Source organism: Giraffa tippelskirchi, chromosome X, assembly GCF_054371585.1.
Source record: "Giraffa tippelskirchi isolate mGirTip1 chromosome X, T2T-mGirTip1v1.2.pri, whole genome shotgun sequence".
NCBI classification, from domain to species: Eukaryota; Metazoa; Chordata; class Mammalia; order Artiodactyla; family Giraffidae; genus Giraffa; species Giraffa tippelskirchi.
In genome coordinates this window covers 124,933,599-124,946,344 of record NC_137289.1, presented here as the reverse complement: position 1 = coordinate 124,946,344, position 12,746 = coordinate 124,933,599, and the positions used below count along the sequence as shown (strand labels likewise).

At 34.8% G+C, this 12,746-nt stretch overlaps 1 protein-coding gene and 1 pseudogene across 3 annotated transcripts in view; both read right to left on the bottom strand.

The window, feature by feature from the left end:
* DMD (dystrophin) overlaps positions 1-12,746 on the bottom strand; it is a 2,147,259-nt gene that overhangs the window by 1,337,427 nt on the left and 797,086 nt on the right. For 2 of the 3 annotated variants that reach the window (XM_081564318.1, XM_081564319.1), the window contains exons 28-29: positions 5,871-6,005; positions 4,116-4,265 (exon numbers count right to left, since the gene is read on the bottom strand). In XM_081564318.1, coding sequence (XP_081420444.1) covers positions 4,116-4,265; positions 5,871-6,005 — 285 coding nt within the window. Of the gene's footprint in view, positions 1-4,115; positions 4,266-5,870; positions 6,006-12,746 lie in introns of those variants that run through there. The other variant, XM_081564320.1, reaches the window with a different exon arrangement.
* On the bottom strand, positions 12,187-12,302 carry LOC145537317 (small nucleolar RNA U3; annotated as a pseudogene).

Genomic DNA, 12,746 nt, shown 5'->3' with positions numbered 1-12,746 from the left:
ATATTGACAAAATCATAAAGCACATTCTTTTATTAGACAAATGGCTTTCCAATAATAATTTTGACCTCATGAGTAATATAGAGTCACTTACTCCCCTGGATTACTTTATAGTTTCCCTTCAATCAATATTTGTCTATTCTTCTCTATTTCTGCTAAGGAAGATGTGACACTGATTGACCAATTCAAAGTCATAATTACTGGAGCAATTAATGAGACCCTCATGCTGCCTATCTTTAGCATTACTACTAAAGCAGAAACAACCAATTTAGACTTTGCTTCTTCTCTTTCAGTGTCTGCTATTGAACGAGAGGTGAAAAAACTTATAGATGATTTTGAGAAGATTAGAAATGGAGACGTTAACAATATGTAAGAAAGATGAAATAATCACTAATCAAGAGAACTGGTGAAGGCTTTGGACTTCTGAATATGTTTGCTTTTAATATTTAATATTCTAAAATATTTTTAAATTAATCATCCCTAGTATTTTTAAACTCATACTGAAAGATTTCCTAAGAAATTAGGAAACCAGTTATTTGCAATGTTTACTTCTTACCAAGCAGCTTTTATTTTTAATCTAAGGAAAAGGTCACTGAGATTGAAGGTAGTATGGTCAAGTGGTCATGTGTCCGGGCTCCAAGATTAGAGAGTTGGGTCTAAGCATAATAGTGTTGTAGTCTTTGATACCCTTTCCATTTCTATAAAATGAGAATGTAGAAGACTTTATAACATAGGTTATTGAGATAACACATGAGAAAATGCATGTAAAACACTGGGAGCAGTGCCTGAGCCTTTGTAACAATTATCCTACATCATACAATATACTGCTATTATCATACAATATATTTTGCTATATTGATAACACATCTTCTGTAGCTTGGTTACTCTGTAATAAATGGGAAAAACTGGATTACTTGGTACCATTTTTGGAACTGTCTCCTGGTTTGCTAACCATTTCTTAAATCATTACTGTGAGTAGAAAATGTAGTGCCATATGATTATGAAGAGTGAAAGATGCCTTTTCAAGGAATGGAGATAATTTATTACTTATTTGAAGGCAAAGTCACACTCTAAAATTAGGAATAGGATCTAGCATATCTCTTTTAAATATTCATAGGCAATAAAAACTCTGGCTGTTTGATTGATTTAACAGGAAACTGAATATTACCTTTGCTCTGCATAATGGCGGTTCTAAGAAACATTAGGTAGGCAATAAAAAAAAAACACCACAAACCTCTGACATAGGCATTTTAATTGAGAAGAAAATGGGCTAAGGCTCATCTTCAAATGAAAGAGCACTGTGTTTATTAACAGAAAAAAAAACTGCCTTTCTTTAGCCAAAAAAAAAAAGGAAACTTACAGCTTTTAAAGATTCAGAGAGTACTCCCTAATACCATACACAAAAATTAACTGAAAATGGATTAAAGACCTGAATGTAAGGCCAGACACTATAAGATGCTTAAAGGAAAACATAGGTAAACACTTTGACATAAATTGCAGCAGAAATCTTTTCGAGCTATCCCTACAGTAATGCAAATAAAACAAATATTAACAAATGAAACCTAATTAAACTTAAAAGCTATGGCGCATCAAGGGAAATCATAAACAAGACAAAAAGACAACCCTCAGAATGGGAGAAAACATTTGAAAATGAAACAAATGACAAAAGATTAATCTCTAAAACATACAGACATCTCATGAAGCTTAATACCAGAAAACAAACTATCCAATCAAAAAATGGGTGGGAGACCTAAATAGACATTTTTCCAAAGAAGACAAACAAATGGCTGACAAACACATGAGACACCCTGGTTTTAACTTGTGTCTCCTCTTAACTCTTTGATCATTTCTTCTTTTTTCTTTGTAAACACTATTTCCTCAGCTGAAAATTTGATGTGGGATGTAACTCCAAAATTCCATGCTATTTTTTTTAATCTTGGCTTATCTGGGATGATCTCCTGAACTGTATATTTTTAATCAGTATGTAGCCTGAAAAATCCCCCATCTTTGTAACTTGTTTGAATCACTCTCTTTAACTTCAGTACTGTGCATCTCTCTTTTACAGGATTAGGGAAAATCCCTATCTTGGTACTCCATAAGTACTGCAACAGATTTCGTTGCTCTTCGGCCACATAACATGCTAACCTCAGATCTCTGACTTCACCTGAAGCTTTGGTGACCAGTACGTGCATACACTGCTAGATTCCCACCTTAAACTTCCGCATTTCTCAATTTTATGGCTCTAGGCAGCCCAGAAGCACTGGGATTTTATGTACCCAAGGGCAATCCTCCAACACAAAGGGAGGAAAATGGGTGAATAAATGTTTCAGTTTCCATTAGCCCAGTGGGACAATTCTACGTGTGCTCTGTGACACTGGTGTGCTACATGATTTCTTTAAAGCTCCAAGTGGGACTGAGCCCAGTAACTCACAGTGGAAACTCACTCATAAAAGCATCCTATATCAGCCTTCCAAAATTTCATTCTCCATTCCCTGGATGTGCTCACTTGCCTCTCTTGGTATCACCTCCCAAATAAACTACCAGCACCTAAGGTCTCAACTCAGGGGTTGCTTCTTGTTACTATCAAACTGAAGCATGCATACTTGGTTCAATGAGAGCAAAAAATGACATATGATCTTTCACCTTCAAACTAGCTTTTTTTCCTTCCTTTCTCAAAGTTGTTTCTGAAAAATACCAGATACTGACTCCATCACCTAAATCAGAAGAAACCTAGATACTTTCCTGGATTTTGCATTCTTTCTACCTGTCACCATCGGCCTTGCCTTCAACTGAGCTAAAATATCACTTCTTACTTGGTCTCTCAGTCTACGGTCTCCCCATCTCTTAACCTCCACGCCACTCTCCATAGTCTTAGCAGAAGTAACATAATATGAGGATGGCACCTCTCTTCTCCTTCCCTCTCGAATATTAAACCCTTCCGTGGTTCCCTCAGTGCACGGTTAAGTGCACAGTTGTAGACCAGACTTTTTGTGAAGCACAGATCTCCCTGAGCAACTTCACTGATGCCTGCTTGTTCAGGCTCACCTTCAGCCACACCCCCATTTGCATCATGTGTTCTAGTACAACCAAATATTTCCAATGTTCTGTATGTGCTGGTGGCCACTTGTCTGTAATCACCTTCCTACAACTACCTACTTGGCTGTCTCCTGCTCTAATTAAAAAATGTAGTTTACAACCAATCTTCTCTAGGAAAGCTACCCCAAATACCTTCCAATGCTGACCCACACATATCTGTGTCCTTTTCTATGTCCTCTAATCCTCTATAATCACTTTTAACACAACATTTTGCATCCTATAAGGATATTCTTTTGTTTTTATGTCTTAGAACACACTAAAAAATCAATACACTTTTACTTAATTAATCAATGTCTATAAGTAGTGAAACAGGAACTTTCTCTTACTTATTATCAAACCTTCAAATACTGTTTCACATATTGTAAATGCACTTAGCAACTGGATATGAAACTAAACCTCATTATGAGGGCAGTGTATGCAAAACACTGTTTGATTCAGAGAAATATGTTATTATTTTTTTCAATTTTGATTTGGAAAAACTTATACCATGTGCATTAATTTTAAATATGAAAAGCCCTCTGTTATGTATAAATAAAAACTCATTATTTGGGAAGAATAAACAATATCCAGTATCTTGGGCACTAATAAAATCATCTGTATTATTAACAGATTACAAATGGAAATAACAAACATGTATCCACAAGTTTGGAAAGAGAAAGAGATGGGTGATGATGCCTACACATATTGGTTAATCTTGCAGAGGGAAAAAGAACTATGGTCAGATAAGATCTGATTTTGAACACTAGATTAACTATTTCCTCATTTGAAGATCTGAGCATCTTACTTTACTTGGTCTCTTTCAGGATTCCTACTAAAATCCATAGTTCATAAAGTTTTTGTAAGATAAATTGATATAACACACATGTAACTATTTCAGCCATGTCTAGCACTTAAAAGTTTCTATAACCTGGAAGCTGAACTAATATTTAAAGTATTCCTCAGTTTGCCTAAGAGGCATAAAGGTATTTGCTAGACACTTATGCAAATTAATTTAAAGAGATTTTTCACTTTGCCCGCCATACCTCTTCATGTAGTTCTCTCCAACGAGAATTAAATGTCTCGAGTTCTTCATTGATCAGTTCATCCATAACTCCGCCATCTGTTAGGGTCTGTGCCAATATGCGAATCTGATTCGGGTTATCCTCTGAATGTTGCATCAAATTTTCAAGTGACTGAAATAAATTTGCAATAATTACTACATCTCTTTTTCTAACTCCACTGAATTAATCCAAAATGCTCAGTATCTTCTGATTTACATATAATTAAGTTATAAGCAACCTAAGCCAATATTCAACTGGGATAACAAACCTGAAAGATCATTGTTACTTTAAAACTATGATGCTGTTCCATGTGAATTTTCACAGGCTTGTGGCAGAACTATGGAATGGGGTACATGAGAAGTGATTCATGCCCACCTTCTTCTCTGAAACTCAACTCTAAAACCTGGAGGATAAGACACTCAATTTCCCAACTTCTCTCCCAGCTAGTGATGGCCAAGTGACATGATTCTGACAATGTAGACGTTCAAGAGCAGAGTTTCCCTTCCCACATTAAAAAAAGTCACAATATCTTTTGAAGAAATCCCTTTGCCCTCCACACTTTTTCACATATAGGGCTTAGAGGCAAAGTAGCCATGTTTGGACTGGGAGGCAATAAGAACAAGGAAGAGGTGCTTCTATCTGTTGATTTAGTATGATAAGTGCATGATCACATCCTTTGTTCTGGCCGTGATTCTTTTACTAATGTGTAAGTTTGCAATTTTGTCTCATCTTTTTTGGAAGATGCTTCACAATGAATGTTTGGTCATTGAATATCTCTGAATAAGACAGGGACAAAGTCTGTTTATAGTCTGAGACCTGGGCCTGTCTCATTGTTCTTTGATACCTCAAAGTTTTACAATTCTCTTGAGAAAATGAAGTTGGATATAATCATGCCCAGGTTTATGCTGCAATGTCCTAGGATTCCAATTCTATTCAGTCAAAAACATTTTACATTTTCTTAACATTTTGATTTATTCATGTACCTTGTTTTAGTGGGTTTACAAAGGGGCTGCACTACAAATGGCTCTATACACAGCATGTATTAATAGACTAAAACTACTTATTCGTTATATATAAAGGATTATCCAAAAGCACAATAAAATGGATAGGACATGAATGACTGTCAGAAATTCACATAAGTCAAAGTTTATACATGCAAGCTCCTTTAAATTTTACTTCTTAAAGATCTCCAAAGGAAAATCTGAAAATGTACTAAAATTCTATATGTAACTAAGAGGTATGAACATTTTAAAGATATATTTCCAATAGCAAAGCATGCCTATTTCATACCTTGAAACATTCTGAAAGTTATAAATTTATGATTTTTAAATAATGTAAAAATATGCTCCAATTCAGTGATGGTAGCTGTTAAACTGGAAATAATGTTTTACATTATCATCCTGTTTAGCTCTATTCCAATGGAGCAAAATTGTGCATTCAAACTGTATCTGCAGGTCTGTAGTAGATTTAGATAGGTAAAACAAAATGTCAACATAGAACTTAGTGATATAGCAAAAGGCAAATGTCCTTTGTAAGAGGTTATTTAAATCCTCTTTAAAACCTTTAGACTGGAAGGTTCATAGTGGAATCAAAGGTTTCATCCCAAGTGCTAGGGCTGGGGAAGGCATAGTAATCCTAATCTTTGTGTGGTTTTCTTTGAGTTTATTTCCTATTTGGTTCTTGACATCTTTCACTAACGTATATCAATTATCATAATTATACTAATTCACTACTTACATTGAGCACCTCCGAGATTTCCTCAGCTCCACCAGGAATCTTTTCAGTAGTCTTAAGTTTCAATTCTACTTCATTTAGCCACTTATTTGCCTTTTCCAAGTAAGACAATAACTCATGCCAACATGCCCAAACTTCCTGTGAAAGAAATGAATACCATGGATGAAACATTTTGATAGCAAAGTGAATGTGTGACTCTGGTATTTCCATTTTTAAAACTTCTAAATATAAAACATATTTTACACCTTTCATCTCTCCTTTGCAATAGATTATTGAAAATGCAGCTAGTCATTTTCAGCATCTAATACATTTATAATTGCAAATCATTAAGGAAAAATTTTATTACATGAGTAAATTCAAGATTCAGTGATTTACTTTTTTAAATAAAAAAAATCATCAACATTACAGTCTGGAAAATACAAAAATAAAAGCATGCATAAAATTGCACACATAAACCTAACATCGCAACACATCAGCTACTACCACTTTTCCCTGCCTCTTCTAAATTTTATCATACATAAACACCTAGATAGTTAAAAGTACAGATTTAACTATGGCGTCTTTTTTTAACTAAACATTATATGTTATAATTTTTCCATATTACTAAGAATATATAGTCTAAATAAAAATGCAATGTTTTACTTAAGTGGCTATAGTTTAGTTTCCTTAAAAATCAGCACTTACTGTAAAGGTAGACTACTTTTAGTTTTTCTTGCTATTATATATATGTGGTAACCATCATCATGAATGGTCCATCACGACCATCCCTATTTCAAATTATTTCCTAATGGTATATTAGTAGAAATATGAATGCAAACTATCTCAAGGATATGAGTATTTTTAAATGCCTCTTGATATACAATAAAAAAATTAACATTCAAAAAGAGTCATACATGAAAAAGCAAAATTTTAAGACTGCTACCAGAAAATATAGAAGAATATTTTTTGACCTTGTGATGGGGGAGTGTATGTAAGATATTTTTTTAAAAAGCTGACCATAAGAAAGAGATAAATAAACTTAATAACACTAGAATTAAAACTTTCTATTCTCAAGACACAAGGAAAAAATTGAAAAACAGTCTCAACTTGAAGAAAACAATTGCAAAATTAGTAATAGAAGAGTAAGAATACAAAAGGAACACCAAGTCAGTTAAAAGATGAACAAATAACCTAATAGAAATATGAAATAAAATCCTAAACCAGTATTTGAAAGAAAAAGATACATGCGTGTCTGTTAAATATTTACAAATATGTTCAGACGCATTAGTAACCAGGAGACTGTATATATCAGTATTATAATGAGATATTTATTATTTTGATTAACACAAATGCTTAATCTGACCATTTCAACTGTGAGAGGAGATTAACACAAATTTGGATTTATTGCTGGTGGGTGTGTATAGTAGAATGGCCATTTTGGAAAACAATTTGTCATTCCCAGTAAGGTAAATATTCACATACGTAGCAACTCAACAACTCCACTTTTTGATACATATCTTCAGAGAAACTGGTTTACATGGAAAACAAAGACAATTACAAGAACACCCACTTCAGTACTTTTTGTAATAACCAAAATTTAAAAATAAGGAAAAGAGCCTTAATGTCCAGTGACAAAAGAATGTATACATATACTGTATCATACTTACACAGAGAATACAGAAGTGAAAATGAAAACTTCAAGGAGGACCTTGTGGATGAGGCCCAGACACAAAAATGTTGGGCAAAAAGAGCAAGCCCTAGTAAACGATATATTACAGGTTACCACTTTCTATAACCCTCAAAACAAGCAAATCTGAGTAGTATATTGTTGAGGCATCCACATGTGTGTGATAAAACCCTTTTTAAGCAGATAAATAATAAAGACCATTTTTTGGATTAAGGTTATGCCTGCTGGTAAAAAGTAGGAAGATGCCTTAGAGAAAAAGAATATTTTAACAGTCATTTTCCATTAGCCTTGATAATGTAAATACTGGGCAAATGCATAAATCTACCACTGCAATCACTACCACCTGCCCTGCTACCCCTTTGCCATCACCAAAAATAAAGCGTAGGAAGGACGTTTTATCTTAAGAGAAACTAAAACTTCTGTCAGATTTCCCATATTTTCACTTTTTCTCACAGCCCTTGCAAATGATGGAGAACACTGTCTCTCTGTAACATATGAAAAGGATCAGTCTAACCTGCTTTGTCAGCCTACCAATTCTTGCCTGGTAATTCATGTACAGCTTATCATGGAAAGTGAATTTAACTATTTTGCTTTAAAAAGTGATAGAAATCTTAAATCTGGGTCATTTCCAGCTCCTGCTGGACTACAGGCTGTCTTCCTTCTGGGCAAATATCCCAGTGGGAAAATATAAATATCCCCTTAAATACCCAAGTGTACTTTAGAGCTTTGAAGATAAGGAGATGCGATTGGTAATGTGTCTTATTAACTTTGCTGCAGATTGAGATAATGAACTACCTTGCTGATTTAACCATCAGGATAGATGGCCTCTTGTGTCCTGAATGCATCTGAAGGACACAGCTGGAGAAGCTGAATGTACTGACTTTACAGGTCACCTCTGCAAAATGAAATATAGTTTTTCAGCCTGAATTGGAGCTAAAAGCCACTTAGAATAATTGTTAAGCTTAACAGTTTAGAACTTAACATTACTTTGAAATCACCAAATTCAAAGTGGCTTTGAAGAAAGTACAAGAGAAAAAAAGAGACTTCCATTAAAAATGGTAAATGGAGCTGATTTGGTAATCTCTTCCCACAACCTGCTTTGGTCATATTAAAATGATGCGTGTGTGCTACCTTGCTTCACTTGTGTTCAACTCTGGGAGCCCATGGACTGTAGCCCACCAAGCTCCTCTAGAAACTGTATTTAAAAAGTATTACAAATTCACAGCTGATTTATAAAAAAAGTATGAAAAGTCCTCAGGTAGTATAAACAGTAAAGATTGGGAAACTAAGCTTAACAAAAATACTGCCATATCAGAACGTAAAAGCTGGGGTATTCAAAACAAATTTGCGATGGGAAAAGAGGTACCGGTCTCATGCATTCCAGGGAGATGAAAAGCATAAAGCTGGGTGTCACCTATCCTGGAAACAAGAACTAAAAATCCCTAATTCACTGGAGTGTAAGAAATTAGCAAGAAAGCTGAGAATCCTTTGGGTTTTGATTGGAAAATAAGTATTCACACATAAGAAAGTGAAACCCAAGTTTATATCACACATGAAGATAGAACATAACATCTCTCAGAATGTGGAAGAGACAAACAGAAGACTCGTAAGGATTCTCTAATAGCCTAGCACAGAAGGGACTTCCAGTAAACTACAATTCCTACTATAGATGAGCTCACAAACACAAAATTACAAATCACATGATAAAACTCACTATTTTAGAGGGAGTTAATAGTTGTAACAAATAGTAGAATCCATCCACTGTGATAAGAGATAGTAGATTCATTCAAAGAATTTTAAATTTAATAAGTTTAGCTTGCTGATAAAATTTGCCAGTAGGATCTACTTTTCTTGAGACACTAACAACCAGAATTCATACCTAAGAATATTCCATGTTCATGAAACTTTTGCTAGATGTTTCTACAAGCTCTCATTAGAGAGAGAGAAGGCTAATGGGCAGGAACTGGGGGAACAAAAAAAAGAGGTGAATTTGAAAAGTTAGGCAATTCTTTTTTTGCCTTTTTATGAGGATGTTTAGAGGAAACTCATCTGGTCCCTTTACTTTACAAGATATAAAAGAGCACTATTCTTCAAGTGTGTGTGAATATTCAGAAGGGAATGGCTGACATGTATGCCCTATTGAACTGCTGGTATGGACAAAACGGAATCAAGGACAACTCTTTCTCGTTCCTCATTCTTAAGAGTTATGCAATATGGGACCCGCCAGTGCCCACAGGCTGGTTTGGGAGGCAGTGGGTAAGACTCCAGGATATCACAGAATCCTGAGTAAAAAAGGTTTAACTTTCACTGTGTTATAAGGCTACTGGCAAGAGTCAGCCTGAAATTCCTGTTGAAGTCTCCAAGGTTATCATGTATGCTCAGGAAATATTTTTTCAGGTTCAAAGTCCGTATGAACAAGGCCAACTGGGTTCTCCATCAGAACACAAGACTATAGAGAGCAAGCCAGATCAGTAGTGATACCCTATAGAGTCTGGTGAAAACAGACACATCATCACAGATGTGTGTGGGTGTTAACAAAAAAGTTAATAGCAACTGCACCCAGCCAAGAAAAGAACATCAGATAAAGGGTGTGTTTTTCCTTCCATATCCTCCCATATACCAAAATTAGAAGATTATTATCCAGAAATTGAGATAAAGGAACTGTAAACTCTTTTTTTTTTCTCACTCCCACCTGTGTATAAATTACTGAACCCACAAGATTAAATTGGTGGAAGATATTAATAAAGTATGAGATCAAAATTTACCAGACTAAATTTTAATAACTAAAAGTAAACGAAAACAGATGGTATCAGACTGAAATGCTGTTTAAAAAGCCAACTTTAGGCCTAAATGGAGTTTAACCTGGTTGGTTTTAGTTATTGGACAAACAAAACTGTTTCATGCTTATTACTCGTTAAGTTGAGATTTATCAACCAAATATATTAAGTTTAAATTATTTCAAGGAAAATACAGAAATAATTACACAAAAGCTGAAGATGGTAGAAAAGAAGAGACAGATTTGCAAAACGAGTAAGTAAAACCTTAAGAAATGGAAAATATGGCCCTTGGAAAAAAATACATGCACACACAGAGATAGATGTGTTTATAGATAAAGATGAATATATTTATATATCGAAGATTAAGTTCTGCCCTAGGCAGCTGAAGAGAGAATTTGAGAACTAGAAGACAGCTTTTAGAAAATTACCCAGAACCCAAGAAATAATAATACAAATACAGAAAATAATAAAGAGAAATCAAGAGTCAGAATACAGGATGGGGAGATTCTTCATAGATCTAATAAAGGTTCTCCTAGGAAGGAATGGAGAGATAGGGAGAAAGAAAATCTCTCTCCAAAACTTTTGGAAACCACCTAAGAGAGAAACGATCTTTTTGTTCTTATTAATATGCCGGGTGACAGAGTGTAAATGAAAGAAAAATTATACATAGAAAGATAGACTAAAACAGCAAAGCATTAAAGACAAAGAGAAAATGAAAACATACCAAAGGAAACTGAAAAGAAATAATGACTTGGCAGCAGATTTCTTGACAGCAAGACATTTCAGAAGAAAATAGAACAACATTTTTCAGTGTTGTAAAAAATAATTCCATGAGCATAATTATATGCTCAGCTAGGCTATTTCTCAACACTTAGGGGGCAAAAAGGTATTTTTAGTCATATAAAATCTGAGAGCACTTGCTAGTCACACTCAATGAAAGAGCAGAAGCAAAAGAAATATATGAAAAATGAAAAAGTATCACAGAAATTGGTAAAATAGTGGTGGCAAATTTAAATAAATAATAATTTCAACAACACAGTGGCAATGACACTGATAATTTAGGGGAATAAGAAATGAGGTACAACAATAATATGGAAGATGGGACATAAATTCAGAGTTAAACAATTCTAATGGTTCTGCTATATCATTGTTAGAGAGGTGCACAGAAACATTTATTATTGGTGGATACGGTGATCAAGGTATTCAAGATAATAATTAGGGGTCCCATTAAAATTAAATCAATAGTATATGTATTCCAAACTACTGGAGAAGGAATAAAGACAGGCTAAATAATTTGATAACTTTAATACAAAGAGGAAACTTTAGAAATGTCATTACAGATGAGAAATTAGAGGATAATTCATTAAAAAATCTTGAAAATGTTTTTCTTAATACAAAAATAAAATATTTCTTTGGAAAACATACCCAAAAACAGATTCCTGGAGGAGTAGCGTATTTTTTAAGTGAACAACTTCAATAATACAAAGCAAAGAACAATGAAGATGTAAGGAAACTAAGAACTTATGAAAATCATATTACAATGTTTTATTTGACTACTATCAGAAAGCAACTTCCTAGATATAAAAAGTCCTTCTCTCATATAACCAAATAGTGAATCAGTTCTGATTTCCTGGCAACTATCAGTGTCATCTCTTCCCCTCCCCTTCTTTATTTTCTGTAGCACTGACAAGGCATGAATCAAAGAGATTTTACTTTATATCCTCAGCAGCTATAATAGTTCCTGGGAACTATTAAGGCACTAGTCAAGTGTGTGAGGAGTAAATTGGACAAAAAATGAACAGGGACTGATAAATAAAGAAGGAAGTAGAACTGATAATGGAGAAACCTGGGAGTTGTAATATTGGAAATCTCGAGTACAGAGCAAAAGATATTATTTTAATATTTTAAAGGTCTACTCTACTGGTGCTCTACACATTCAGAGAAACTTCTCTAGTAATGAGCTATAGAAATGATCCCTGAAAGCATACTCTGAATATTCATTGGAAGGGCTGATGCTGAAGCTCCAGTACTTTGGTCACCTGATGCGAAGAGCTGACTCAGTGGAAAAGACCCTAATGCTGGGAAATACTGAAGACAGGAGGGGAAAAGGACAACAGAGGATGAGATGGTTGGATGGCATTACTGACTCAATGGACATGAATTTGCTCCGGGAGATGGTGAAGGACAGGGAAGCCTGGTGTGCTGCAGTCCATGGGGTCATAAAGAGTCGGACAAGACCTAGAAACTGAACAACAACTCTACAGGTATGACTTATTGCTGTTGTTTAGTTGCTAAGTCGTGTCCAACTCTTTTGTGATCCCATGGACTCTAGCCCTCAAGGCTCCTCTGTCCATGGGATTTCCCAGGCAAGAATACTGGAGTGGGTTGCCATTTCCTTCTCCAGGGGATCTTCCTGACCCAGGGATCAAACCCCTG